Below are 15,000 nucleotides of genomic sequence, written 5' to 3' on the forward strand. Positions count from 1 at the left end.
CTCTCTCTCTCGCTCTCTCTCTCTCTCTCTCTCTCTCTCTCTCTCTCTCTCTCTCTCTCTCTCTCTCTCTCTCTCACACACACACACACACACACACACACACACACACACACACACACACACACACACACACACACACACACACACGCACGCACTTGTATGCACTCTCACTGCTGTGTAATCCATCTTTCATTCACTGTGCTGACTTTGTGCTGAACACAAATTAGAAGGGGGGTAAGGGGGGTCTTGGTGCAAACAGCAACCTTGTGTTGTGTTGTGTTGTGGCGGAGCTCTGTCCACTTCACCCATTAAGTGCTCTGGGTGACCTCGACTAGGCTGAAGAAGTGAATGCTTCATTCGCTAATGCAGCAATAAATGCAGAAGGTCACTGACATTTTTAAATAACGGACATCAGGTGGTGCAATCACAGCGTAGCCCCTTAATGCATGCCGTACCTCCTGTGGCACGCTGTAATAGACATTGAAAGTTAACTACTATAGTACTACATTACTATGACAGTGCACAGGGCCTTTAGTAATACATTACGACTTGGTCATTGCTATTCCGGTAACAGCTCATTTATAATGCCGTGTCTTAAGGGGTTAATGCCACTACTGTATGAAACAATACATGACATAACTTAATAACTGTACCAGCCAGTAGAAAGATGCTGTGTGCATTCAAGTTTGCAGTTGAGCGCTCATAATGGTTCTGGGATTGTTGTTTGTGGCAAGAGGGTGAAAAACAAGTTATTGCATAATGAGTATGGTAAGTTAATCAATTTAATCAATGTAATTAATTTGATAACATGTTTTGCCATTTTTAAGCACACACTTCCAATAAGTTACTGGGTGATGCAGCGTGTTTACACTTTATGGCCTTCCTCTAAGGCAGTGTTTCCCAACCAGGGGTACGTGTACCACTAGGGGTACGCGAGCACACCTCAGGGGGTACGTGGAAAATGTTAATTTTGAATGGGGGTCAATTGAGTGGGGATAAAGACATAGATACATAGCATTGGGTACTCATTGTACACCAAAATGGTTTAGGGGGTACGCGAGACAAAAAAGGTTGGGAAACATTGCTCTAAGGAAACAGGCCTGATTTCATGTTACTCAATGCACTTGAATGTCAACAGCCATGATACAGCAATGAAACCCAACACTAGCAGGGGTGATCCAGACTTAGACTTGCCATGCAGTAGATCTAGTTCTCTTATCACGGTCATAAGAGCCTATGACATTTTAGTAATGACCAGGCCTTGACACAGGATGTCACTCTACTGTGATAAGCCATCAAAACCACGATAGCTGCCCAGCTATTAAACTATTATTCACAGACATTACAATGGTGTTAGATTCTCTAGAACCCTACTGTGATGTTGTGTAGGTTGGTTTCTTGCACCAAATCTTTCACTGGGGTACACTTTTTTAACTGGAACTTATTGTACACGGTACGCTCCTACAACTTCATTCATAAACAAAATTGTTTTGGAAATGTTTAAACGTTACATTCTCTCTCTCTCTCTCTCTCTCTCTCTCTCTCTCTCTCTCTCTCTCTCTCTCTCTCTCTCTCTCTCTCTCTCTCTCTCTCTCTCATATGTCCATACACAAAGTCATTTGCAAAGTCAAAAGTCTCCAGACCCTGCAGTCACAGGTCCCCTAGGCTTCCTGCTATTTGGGAGCTCTTGTCACAAGAGGTAGCTTAATTAATTAAATAGCTCATTGTGCATAAAAGGGGTTTGTTTGTGTACAGCACAAGACTGTAGATGCCCACAGATCCCTTTCTCTATTCCTTCCTCTCACTTTTTCCTCTCGCTCTCCTGCACAGAGATCCACTTATCCTCTAACTTCTCTCTTCTCTCTCTCTTCTCTCTCTCTTCTCTCTCTCTCTCTCTCTCTCTCTCTCTCTCTCTCTCCACTTCTCATCCAAAGAGGCCTTCACTGTAGTATGTCTGTGCCTATACAACTGCTGCCGTTGCTGCCTATTGGATCATCAAACGCACGGGCAGAGGCAAGTGGCAACAATGGCTGGTGCACTGAGGCGTTGTGTTGGATACAGCTCACATGAATAAGCACGTTCAGCGCCCGAAGAGAATGAAATGTCAGTGACACCGCAGAATATGCATCAGGCTGAGGTCTAGTCTGGCAGCTGTTGCAATTGTTGATATGATATATGAATCAGTAGGCACTAAGATGTGGATGTTTGTGTATTAATTTAGCTGTGGCGTAGCCTACAGATTGTAATGATTCTGGTCCAAATACCACAGAAGGGTAGTAGTACCCTCGTCATAACACAGGGGATCTTAGCGATAATTAAGCTTATAATCGTCTTTCACATTGAATGAGCAATAGGTATACTTCACTGTAAAACACTGGTTCCAAATTATTATCATTAAATCTGTGCCCCACACAATATTTGAATGTATCACTCAGCCAGGACAAGTCATGTGTGGAAAGTGCTATCAGACAAATACCTACCAGAACGATATCAAAATATGACAGTGCCAGTGGCAACAAAGTTTTTGACTACTATTTCTGATAGGCTATGAGCCAGAAGCAACAACGAATTCCGGCTAGAAGTTAAACCTTTTTTGAAGTGGCAAACGAATAAGTCAGATTGAATAGTTTTCAGTGACAAAATCTGACAAAAATGGCAGAAACTTGTACTACGAAATCAGCAACTTGAACAACTTGGATACATTTTCACTGTCCTCAAAGCCGACGTCATGCTTGAACCAAAGTTGCTTTCTTTGATCAAGTAGCGATTAATAACATGGAAGTTACGGTTGCTATTATCACAGACCACGCAGGATCTTTATTGTGAAGAAAAGGGGTGATATGTAAGCAGAGTGCAGTTGTGTTATAATGTGACAATTAATTTAGCCACCCGACTAAAAGCAGTAGAACTAGGGATCAGATGTCCTGGCTACGAGCCGAATTGCTATTCTGGCTACTAGCTTTGTTGACAGCAGGTCTAATCAGCGAGATAACCTTCCACCTGCGGAAGGAGCATGCATGGTTCTTTCAGGAAGACAATCAGTCGAGACAAGTTCTCCTAGCGTCATCATCCAAAAAGGTGTACTGTCCCATGTAAGAACAAATAACTGCAAAAAGCTTAGCGCTGTCTCTTGTTGTAGTATTCGTCTAAAGTGGATGACAGGCAGAATCCCACTGACTTGACACTGGCTAACCAACATTAGCGTAATGAACAGCGTATGCTAGCTGCGCCAGGACGAGTATGGACATAAATAGCTTATCAATGGCGAAAGTTGCTGTGAGTGGAGACACTGACATTTCGTGACCATTTGAAGTAGACAGCAAAGACAATGCATAACCCCATAACCCATGGCCAATATTAAAATAATGACATATCTAATCTTATGGTATATTAGTTCGTGCCATAATAACTTAGTAGCTACTGTAGTACAACAGCTAGCCTAGCCTCGCGCATAGTAGAACCGGACTAGCTGGTGCGTCCTTTCACGGGCGCTGGGTAGCCGTTCAGTTCAGCACCCAGGGGATTCGGACCAAAATTAAAAGCGAAACGCAGCATCCATACCTTGTCACTGATGTTTTCTGTGCTGTCAGGGTCCCCGCCTCCTCCCCTCTTTCGCAGCTCCGTCATTTCTTCGTTGTTTCACTCACAATACATGGAAGACTCCGAAGCAACACAACAAGCTGGTCTTGAAATAAATGTCCGCACTCGTAATCCGACCGATTTAACTTGTGGCAAACATTAACGAGGAGTGGCACAGCCTGCTAATTAAGAATGTATCTTTTTGACCCTTACAATTGCTCCCCAGTCATGCGCCACAGATAATGCGTGCATTTGTTTATGCCCGCAGTTCTTGGGTTGTCTAGTTGGTGCTGCGGTGGGCAAGCAGCCTATCCTACCTCTCCCTCGTTCTGACTCAACAGAGAGCTGCAGCGAAACACTGCTTCGCTCTGCGGTGACAGGCGCCACAGCGACACTCCCGCGATGGGGGGAGGGAGGGAGGAGGAGAGGGAGGGGAGGCATAGGCTATGCAACGGGCAGAGATAAGGATTTATTGCCTCCAGCATTATCATCGTTGCTGTTTCGACATGGGCCACTCTATGGACATGCCTGACAACTTTTTCATTTCTTTTTCTTTCTTTCTTTCTTTCTTTCTTTCTTTCTTTCTTTCTTTCTTTTTTTCTCATAATTGTTGGCTGAAGTGAAGTTCAGTCAAACCTGAATGCAAGCCGGTTTCAGTGTTCTCACTGCATTCTCTCGACAGAACTTACGAAAAAAAAATCGAGAGGTAAAGAGGTAGGCCTATCATGCTAAAGCCCACCATAAAAAAAGTAGCCTGTATGCGCGCTCTCTCTCTCTCTCTCTCTCTCTCTCTCTCTCTCTCTCTCTCTCTCTCTCTCTCTCTCTCTCTCTCACACACGCACACGCACACAAACACACACACACACAAATTGATCTAGATTTGGCAGTGTGAGCCACACTGCCAAATCTAGATCAGTTTGAAAACTCTGATGCAATTTCCTCTACATTCCAACATGCACTGACTGACCAGACTTGTGCTTTTCATTAGCACAAATCAAATACACAGCATTACTCTTCAAATATTTGCAGTTGTTTTTCCAACTTCTCCATTTCTGCATGGTCTTTTGATATGCTCTTCAGCCTACCTGATTACAATGAACAACACCAAGTTCTGGTGTGTGTGTGTGTGTGTGTGTGTGAGTGTGTGTGTGTGTGTGTGTGTGTGTGTGTGTGTGTGTGTGTGTGTGTGTGTGTGTGTGTGTGTGTGTGTGTGTGTGTGAGTGTGTGTTGGCCTTGGAGTGTACAAAAAAATCAAATCGAAACCAGATGCTTTCGGTGGAAAACAGCAAAGTTTTAATTGAAAATTAAATTTAAAAAAGGAAAATCAAATAATGAGTACCAGATCTATTGCATTATAAGGTTTTAGGGGTTACTTCTAAGAATTTTTCTTGCAGCTGTACTGAACACAAATATACAATGAAACATTCATCTACCACAGATTGCACACTAGACACTGTAGTAATGCAGTCTATAACACGAGACCACCGAAACTGAAGAAGGGTGACCCCCCCACACCGGATTAGATCCGGTCTAGCAAGTCCTCCAGCGGAGTACAAAAGTCAGCCGAGAGACAAGGCTCTTCCATGTAACCTCTCCCTGCGATACACACTTACTCATTTACTTACTTACTTACACATCTTTCCTGGTGCAAAACTACTTAGATAATGCCATTATTATTACATGAGCCTTGGGGGAAAACAACAAAAATAAAGGGAGAAACTTTAAAACATATGTCATAATTTTTCGTAATGCCAAACATGTACAATGCACTGACACATAAAGTCAGCTGTGTTAGACATGCAACAAGTAAACAAACTTGCTGAAATTACAAGAATTCATAATTCAGAATAACATTTTTAAAAAAGGAAAAAAAGTATAATTGCATAAATACTCTGTACAGTTCTCTCTCTGGAAAGAAACAAAAACACACCCTTTTAAAATGATAGCCCGCTAACATAAAAAAGAAATTCCATTCAATAAAATGATTTCCTTGACATTTTGTACACGTGAAGGTGCAATAAGTTCAGATTGATATAGCCTTCTGGCGTTGAAGCTGCTTGCGTGATGGCAAGCCATAACAGCTTGGATGTTATGATTGCACTCTAGATACAGTACATTAATGTGTGATGACCACGCTGCCATTTATTTTGAAGAACGACCATAATAGCAAATACGATAACAATAGTGAGTGCATATTGTATGGCAGATCTTTAGGAAGAATGTTCCTTTATTGTTTTGAGTTTCTTTTCTTTTTTCTAAAAGACTGTGAACCTACTGCACTTGTGTAACAGCTCATTAAAGTGATTTTTGTGTCAGACGTGCCAGAAGGGACATTAAGGGAAAAAATAATAAAACAAAACAAAAAATAGAGAGAAAGAAATAATCTTTCTAGTCATTAAAGCAGCACTTCTGTTTGGTATTGCCCACAGTACCACCAGTGAAGGGAAGGAGGGAGACAACAAAGTGATTAGCAGGCAACAAGAATAAAAGAGCTGTAACTGACAAGTCACATCTCACATGTGAGCAACAGTGAGACTAAAGTGAAATGTGTGAGATCCCTTTTCTACCACGACATGACATATACTAAACTTACTTACATGCTACAATTGTGACTGTTTATCGGTGAAATATTTGTTTCATAGTTTTTTTTAAATTCTCTCAATAGGTTTTGAGACCTGCAAAAAGTCTGCTGCTCTTGGAGAATGGACAGCAGTATCTATGTATGAAGTGACCTGTACATTACAGTCTTTGTTTCTGCAACACACCCACAGGCTCCTGGAGTCATTACACTAAGAGGAGAAAATTGTGGCGAAACTGTAACTTTGACTTTCAAGTTTCAAACGATTAAGGGCAAATATTGGTATGTACTGTATATCTGCCGACGAAAAACGTCCCTTGTTAGCCTAGACGCGAAGCTAAAACCAGCTCTCAACATATACTATCGAGATTTCTGACACATGATGCAATTACACATACAACCCAACAGTTGCATCTCATTCTCTACATACATACACATGATCAACAACAATTTCCCTCTTTTGTGTATCATTAAAAACTCCATGATATTCATCTCACTGCACAAAGCCACATATCTGCTGTGGTATGATGCACAACAAAACACACACACTGACACATTAAAAATCTACAAACATACATACATACATACATACATACATACATACATACATTATATATTATTCAGTTACTGTTGATGAATGGCTCGGGACACTAAAAAATATCACATAAAACAATGTGGTTCTGAAATGATCCGACAACACTTGGTAATGTACCAGCAGTTTGGCAAAATAAGTTCAGAGATGGGTGACAGTGATTTTCACTGGAATGGCAACTGTATGATACTGTGGGCAGCACATCAAAAGAAATTAAAATAATAGTAAAAACAAACAACGCTGTAAACAAAAGAAGTTAAGTATTTGCATAACTAGACGCGCTAGTAATGTCAACCCACAAACATTTATTATTAACATTCATTGCCCCCAAAAAGCATCCCCGAGGGGTTTCTCTGTGACAAGTGAAACTGGCTAAACACAATCTTTTTTGTTTCGTTTGTATTTTTTTCTTCTTTTTCTTATTTGTTTGAATGCCAGGAGTGGCACGTTATGATGCAATGTTACAGGCAAATGACTGTGTTTCTATTCTTCTCAATAATTCATATTTTTTTAAATCAATTTTTCCTGCTCTGGTTAAAAAGGCCATTGTAATTATTTACACTATTAACAGTTGTTTCTCACTTCGCAAAGCATACTGAACAGGTCATACTAAAATGTAAAATGTGGTGACGAATGAGGAAACACGAGGATCCTGAAAGTTGCTGTTGAACGCAACAAAAGAATAATAATAAAAAAAATAATGAGAGAAAAAAAATGTAGCCTACCCATTGTTATTTTCTTAAAACCACCTCATCCATGTGAAATGATAAACATTTACAGTCCCCTTTTTTGTTCTATGTAAGTACTGTCCACATGATCACTCACATCCACAAGCATTCATACACATAACCACACATACACATGTCCTTACACACAGGTTGGGGGTGGTCAGATTGGGGTGGGAGGTTGGAGGTGGAGGGCTGGCCAGAGCGTGCTGGCTGGTGGATCCTACATGATGAGGGGGATCGTTGGCCATGAGTAGTGATGACGATGATGTCATGATGATGATGATGACTATGACGATGATGACGATGAAGCGACAGAGGTGCAAGAAAGGAGGCGACGAGGAAAGGGAGGAAGAGGAAAAGGGAGGCGGGAGGAGGGCCTAGTTCTTGCAGCTGTCCTCGTTGTTGCGCTCGTGCTGCAGGTTGTAGTAGCAGTTCTGGCACACTCGCACCGGAGACGAGATCTTTAGACGCTTGATCTCCGACTGGAAGCGGCTGCACCTGAGGAGGAGAGGAGGAGTGAAAGAGGAAGAGAAGAGAGGAGGTAATGAGAACAGAAAGCAAAAGATAGAGATGGCCACCGTTAAAACTAGGTCTGTAGCTGATACACTACTTTACATACTCAACATAAAACACGCCCCTATGCACCAACAATGGAATTCTCTTCTCTAACTGGCTAACAAGCCCCTATCCTTACTTGATACTCAAAGCAACTAAATAAAGGGATGAAGGATTGTTTTCATGATGTCTGAGAACCCTGCCAACAGCGCATAAAAATGCAGCAAGTTGCACTTTGACCGATCCATCAGACAACACAGACTGCTTCTTCTACTTAATAGGGCAGGAGTTGGTTGAGGGGGATAGGGAGGAGAGGACAGCAACTCTGGAGTGCGTTTCTCCACAGCGTCTTTGCTAGCTATGTTAGCAACTTACTTGGTTGCAATGCAATTTCGTATTGGCAACTTACTAAGTTGCTAACTGGTTAGCAACAATACTTTCGAAGAAATGGGTCCTGTTTGGGTCAGATTGGAGCCAGGCTTGGGCCAGATGTGGGCCCAGTGTGGAGCGTAATCTTGTGGGGGTGTAGACGGCTGGTTCATGATGGCCACTACTGCTACCTACTGTATACTGCGCTATAGGTCACCCACGCTGGCCTATTGTACTGAGGGAACATCAGCACAAGCAGCACTAAATTCACCCACGGACTCAAGACAAAAAACAATTATTTCAGCACCAGATTTGCAACTGCATCATCAACACCAAATTCAGACAGAGCACATTCACAGACTAACTATAGACAGTCTTTTTTTTTTGGCCTCACCCGTGCAAGGGGGTAGCCCCAAAGGAAGCAGTGTGGTGGAACACCCTAATTGCTTAGCCATACACTATACAATACAATATGACTTAATTGTCAGCTTTCACTGAAATTCCATTTGCATTCCTGATCAAGACTCGTTTAAGACAAGACATAGACATAAGTTAACATCACAAAAAGCACCAACTGACTCTTGCCTTGTCTTTCTATTTCTCATCCTGAGTGTGAGCTTCAGTTTGTTTTGGTTCCCACATAGACAATCACCACTATCTCGGCTGCAGCTCCAGCCCCAGTTACATCCAGCACTGACACATCATCACTACGTACTGTAGACATAGGCCTCTCCTGTGGGCTATTTCACACACTCCACTGAAGCTGCACTTTATCCTGCAGCCCTCCCAAGGCTGCCCCACAGGGCTCCAAACACAGCCACTACATCATGTCCTCGCCTCACACCAACACAATTACACCCTGCCTGCACATGTGTCTCTCTGCCTCTGCTGCAGCCTCTAAAGTGGAGAGAGTACAGTGGACCGTGTATCCACACTGCACTGCAAACAACTAGTTTTAGCTCTCTCTACAACAAAACTTGAGAGACCATCAAAGAGGCCCTCATGATCTGGATCCAGTAGCTGTCACTTCACCTTTACACCTTAGATATATGTTAATTGGTCGAATATTTAACTCTTTGCCACCAAGACGACTGAAAAGTTTCTAAATACAACGTCCAACTGGTTACTACTTGGATCTTTCGATTGCCATGATCTGGTTGAATATAGGGATGCAAATTATCAATCCATTCATTGTTAGTTGATTGACCTTATCTATCGATTCATTCATAAGCAGGGTTTGTCACCCAAATCTCAATGCAAAAATGAGATAAATTGCTAAAATTAAAAAGAATTTATATTCATATTATTCAATTCAAAGGTGATTGAAATACTCTGCATAACCCTCGACTAGATAAATTTAAGTCGATTAATCAATTCATTGTTGGCATCCCTAGTCTACAGCTTACACAATGGATGGTCTCTCTTCCTGTAACATGGGGTCACACAACCTAAACTAGCAGGTCATGTTTCAGTGACTTCCCACTTGCCACTAGAACATTTGTCAATTTGTCAATGTCTTTGAATTCCACAACTCTTAGCCAGATTCAAGAGGAATTCAAGGGAAGTTTGTTTGGCGGGGGGAACAAGTGAAACAGGACTCTAATGAGACTACGTAATAAAAAGCTTGGGGCCTACTCATCACAAAGCCTTGGCCTACAGTATGCCTCAGTACTACTGTACGGGTTCAAAGCTACTGTTGCAAACCTGATGCTCTTCCAAGGAACGAGTTGCATGTTACCCCATGGGTGCGATCCGGAGTTGTGTAAACATCTTCAGCAAAGGATGGACAAAAGACGATGAGAATGCCTTTGATTCTATAAACATCTCTAATATCACTAACCAAGTAGAGCTGTGTCTTGAAACTTAGGACAACCATGAAAAAGCTAATGTATCACCCTTTACTGAGTCTATTAGGCTGATAGCCTTAGCCTTATTACCGAGACAGTAATGACGACATGCATGTTGTATTAGTTCACTACAAAGAGCTCTTTTCCAAAACGCAATGTATCCAATGTATCCAATGTTTGAATGTTGCCCATTAGCCCAGTTCCTGCCCTGATGCCATCTTAAAATCAGATTTGAATGGCCTATTATTGCATTTTGGAAAAAAACCTTCAAATTCTCTGTTTTACATTCTGACTGAAAGGCATGGCAAGGGTAGGGTTCTTACTTCTGGCAGAAGAGCTGTCCGCAGTTCCTGCAGTGGTGTCGCCTCTCGGTGAGGGAGAAGCGCACGGTGCAGCCGGAGCAGCTGTCCACCTGCTCGTCCTTCACCCAGTGATCCGCTGCCGAGCGGCCTGGCTGCTCACTCACCGACCAGCTGAACACGCGCCCACGCCCATCACCCACCAGGATCTTACTGTGGTCCCTGTGGAGGAAGGAGGGAGAGGAGAGCAGAGGAGAGTTAAGTAGAGTAGAGTAAAGTACAGAAGAGTAGAGGAGAGTTACTTTATTAATCCACAACAGGAATAAAGGTGTCTAGCCGGTTTCCCTGTGGTACAGGGGCAGGGGGAAAGCAGGAGAGGAGAGTAGAATTGATAATGAATGTACATGTGCTGTACATGCACAAGCCAACTCATCTCATATGCACCACCAACAGCTCCAATACATCCCTAGGCCAAGAGGTGACACACTCAGGGTTAATGCATGCCTGCTGACAACATAAAACACACACACACACACCCGCACACACCCACACACACACACACACACACACACACACACACACACACACACACACACACACCCGCACACACCCACACCACACCCGATGCAGGAAGTTGCACTCAGCTCACACAAGCGCTTATACACACACAAACACACAGATGCTCTCTCTCATCCACACACTCACAACTCGGCAGCATGCACTGATCTTACTGTGCGTGCACACACACACACGCAAGCACAAACTCATTCACTGACTGTACCCAGCTCTACCTCAGCTGCCTCTAGGCGCAAGCACACACACACGGCCGGATGGGGATGTTAGTCATCAGGTGAGTTGAGTGGTCATGGTCCTGCCCAGAGCAGATGCTGAAGCTGCTGACTGCCTTCAGTGACAAAGGCAGTCTCTCTCTCTCTCTCTCTCTCTCTCTCTCTCTCTCTCTCTCTCTCTCTCTCTCTCTCTCTCTCTCTCTCTCTCTCTCTCTCTCTCTCTCTTCTCTCTCTCTCTCTCTCTCTCTCTCTCTCTCTCTCTCTCTCTCTCTCTCTCTCTCTCTCTCTCTCTCTCTCTCTCTCTCTCTCTCTCTCTCTCTCTCTCCCTCCAGAGAGTGGCAGATGGTGGTTGCCTGCCTCCTCCAGTGTGGCAATTTCATATTAAACCGGACTGAGGGATGCCCTTGGAGCAAAATCACATTTACACACCATCCCCCAGGACACTGGCCAAACACATGCAGACCGCTCTCTTTCTCTGTCTGACACACAACCGCACACGCACGTACTCACACACACACACACACACACACATGCGCGCGCACGCACGCACACACTGGACACACACACACACGCGCACACACACACACACGCACACACTGGACACACACACACACACACACACACACACACACACACACACACACACACACACACACACACACACACACACACACACACACACACACACACACACACACACACACACACAGCCGCACACACAGCCGCACACACAGCCGCACACACACACACAGAGCTGCACCCACACTGACACTCAAGACAGAGAATGACGTACAATCAGTACTTATTATCATCACACACCTTCACTCACTAAGCAACACACTAACTTGCAAAGAGTGACAGTGTCCCTGTCTCTCACGTCTGGCTCTGTCCTTTCAAGGTGCACAAACAAAACAAACACGTACACAGATCATGTTGTCTTTGACATTTATAAAAACACGCCTCACACAGGCAGACACACCCAAACAGGCATACACACACACACACACACACACACACACACACACACACACACACACGCACAAACACACACGCACACACACACACACGCACACACACACATTAACAGCAACCTACTTTGAGATGGCGAGCGCGGTGATCTCAGCCGGGTGGGCATTGTCCTTGCGGTCGAAGGCGGTGTGCATAGTCAGCTTGCTCCGGAACACCAGCTGTCTCTCCCATCTGTAGCCTGTAGTTGTCATGGGACACACACACACACAAATGCCAAACCATGAGTACTGGCACACAACCACCCACTATACATACCAATGTTTACGAAACTCAAAAACAACATGTCGGAAAAACATTCATGATATTTGCCACTGGCTGCACTGAGCAGTTTATTTTGTAGTTCTGTTGCCAGCATCGGATTATATAATGTATATGTACAGTATTTCTCTAATTCAAAATAACATCATTTGTGTTGATATGTGATAGTATTGTATGCATTTTAATGTAGAAAATATTTGATTAAACCAAAATAGCTAGAAAATACTATACATTTAGCATAGAAAAATCAAACTGGAAGGCTCAGAAATAAAATTAAAGCCAGACGCCTAAATATCTATTCACTAGTATGCAAACATTATCGAATACATACTGATGTAACCCATATGAATGACTGCAAAATACGGCACAAAACAAAAAATAAAAATAAAAGCAAAAATAATGCTTCAGACACATTTTCTTTCAACACACACATTGAAAGGTGCCCTTAAAACTATATGAAAGATAGTGCATTGTGCACACCAATGGCTTTTCTATGGGAGGAAATGAAATAGACAGCATTTGAGGGACTAGCCTATAAAGCACCTCAGACATGCAGCCCCTTAAAGAGTCGGATGGAGGGTGATATGGTAGGCACAGAGATGCATCTTGCCACCAGACTACGACAGGCAGGTAGCCGCTTGAGGACCCCAAGCCCCTTGATGATGAATAACAGCTCACACTTTACTACAGTGTCCTACAAAAGCAAAGTGCAGTAATTACGCCAAAATTGAAACTGAGAAAAAGGCAGTCAAAGTATGGATATTGTAGTAACTGCAAATTTGACGTGGCAATATCTCAAAAATGGCATACATTTGGACCACAAGGCTTTGTCACAAGACAGAGGAGGTGCAATGAAGACCCTTTTCGGTCTAAACTTCATTTGGACAAAATAAAGTTACAGCACTTCGCCTTTGTAGGGCAGTGGTGGCGATTTTGTTTGTTCATTCCTTAGATTTTTTGCCTGGGGCCCCAGCTGAGCCTAGAGTCGCCACTGAAGGTACTGTAGTCGGATGCAGTGGGTTCAGCGTGGCTCAGTGTGGTGGCGGGATGCCCTGACGGGCTGCAAACAGCAGCACAGCACAGCTGGCCCCCGGCCAAGGCCCTATAATGCAGCCCTGACTGCCTGTCGCTTCCAGACTTTTCCAGCTTGTGACCAACGGCACCCAGCTCTCCAAAGGGAGGCCAGTCAGCACATTTAACAGCTGGCAGGGAAAGCCTTCCATAAATCTGTATGGGGTAGAGGTAGTCGGGGAGGCATAGGCGTAGATGGACCAGGTAAAAGCCAGTAATATTGGCCCGCCTACCCATGTTTAAAAAATGTATGGAAATGCCAGTCGTTCTTCAAAAGCATGAATCTATTAAAGCTTATGGAGGTCCACTTTGTAGACAGAGTGTGCAAACTTTAAATTGGTTTTCTGCAGTTCCAGGAGGCATATTTTTTCCAAATGCTTTATTCATGAAGATTCATGAATTTACTCCATATCATGATCTGAAGACTGCTGCTGTCAAACTGAGGACTAATTCCATTACAAAATCAATTCTTCAAGGTCTGCAGGTTATAAATGGGATGCAATAAAACAAACTGATGTATGTACGCGCAAGTGTGTGCAAGTGTGTGTGTGTGCTTGTGTGTGCTTGTGTGTGCGTGTGTCCATGAATAGAGATGTGGGTGTGCTCTGACTGTCACGCCAACGAGAAATTAGAAATTTGCTCATTATGTCATGCCTCATGTCTGTAGCTTCAGTTAGCAACTATGGTTTCAAGAAATGCACCTCTGAGCTGATTTTAATGTAATAATGAACAAGACAGTGATAGAGGAGTGGGTATGCTGTATTGCACCTTATTATCTGAACTGGGCTGGTTGCCATGTATGAAGGAACAACATGCTAGTGTTGTGAGTATTGGGCATACAGCACAGCTAGCTGTACATGTAATAATCAACATGCTGGTATAACAGGAGTGGAGTCAGTATCTGTTCTCAGCTGGTTGAAGGTTCTTAGTGGACATGCTAGCGTATGTGGTTACCTGTCTGAGCTGGTTGTAATGGCATAGTGGACATGCTAGTGTATATGGTGACCTGGTCTGGTTGTAATGCCATAATGAACATGTTAGCCTATGTGGTTACCTGGTCTGGTCTGGTTGTAATGCCATAATGAACATGTTAGCCTATGTGGTTACCTGGTCTGAGCTGGTTGTAGGGCCGGGCCTCCATGATGGTGCTGGGCAGCAGGGGCTGGGGCATGCCGCTCTGGGAGGGGGGAGTGTGGTGATGGTGGTGGTGGTGGTGGTGGTGGTGGGGGTGCTGGTGTGGGTGAAGGTGGGGGTTGGCATTGGGATTTGAATGGGGGTTGGCATTGGGGTTAGGCGTCTGTCCTGTG

General features: G+C 43.7%; 2 protein-coding genes across 2 annotated transcripts in view; both read right to left on the bottom strand.

Moving 5' to 3' along the window:
• Nucleotides 1-3,903, bottom strand: part of cds1 (CDP-diacylglycerol synthase (phosphatidate cytidylyltransferase) 1) — a 47,764-nt gene extending 43,861 nt beyond the window's left edge. Inside the window, exon 1 of the mRNA XM_063195218.1 lies at nt 3,562-3,903. Within this exon, the coding sequence (XP_063051288.1) occupies nt 3,562-3,627 (66 nt within the window). The 5' untranslated portion in view covers nt 3,628-3,903. The remainder of the gene's footprint in view (nt 1-3,561) is intronic.
• Nucleotides 3,904-4,856: 953 nt separating this feature from the next.
• The window catches only part of wdfy3 (WD repeat and FYVE domain containing 3), a 172,191-nt gene continuing 162,047 nt past the window's right edge, over nt 4,857-15,000 (bottom strand). Inside the window, exons 66-69 of the mRNA XM_063195219.1 lie at nt 14,801-15,000; nt 12,431-12,542; nt 10,572-10,769; nt 4,857-7,975 (exon numbers count right to left, since the gene is read on the bottom strand). The exon at nt 14,801-15,000 is cut by the window's right edge and continues 200 nt beyond it. Coding sequence (XP_063051289.1) covers nt 7,855-7,975; nt 10,572-10,769; nt 12,431-12,542; nt 14,801-15,000 — 631 coding nt within the window. The 3' untranslated portion in view covers nt 4,857-7,854. The remainder of the gene's footprint in view (nt 7,976-10,571; nt 10,770-12,430; nt 12,543-14,800) is intronic.

The sequence above is a fragment of the Engraulis encrasicolus genome, chromosome 3 (genome assembly GCF_034702125.1).
Source record: "Engraulis encrasicolus isolate BLACKSEA-1 chromosome 3, IST_EnEncr_1.0, whole genome shotgun sequence".
Taxonomy (NCBI): Eukaryota; Metazoa; Chordata; class Actinopteri; order Clupeiformes; family Engraulidae; genus Engraulis; species Engraulis encrasicolus.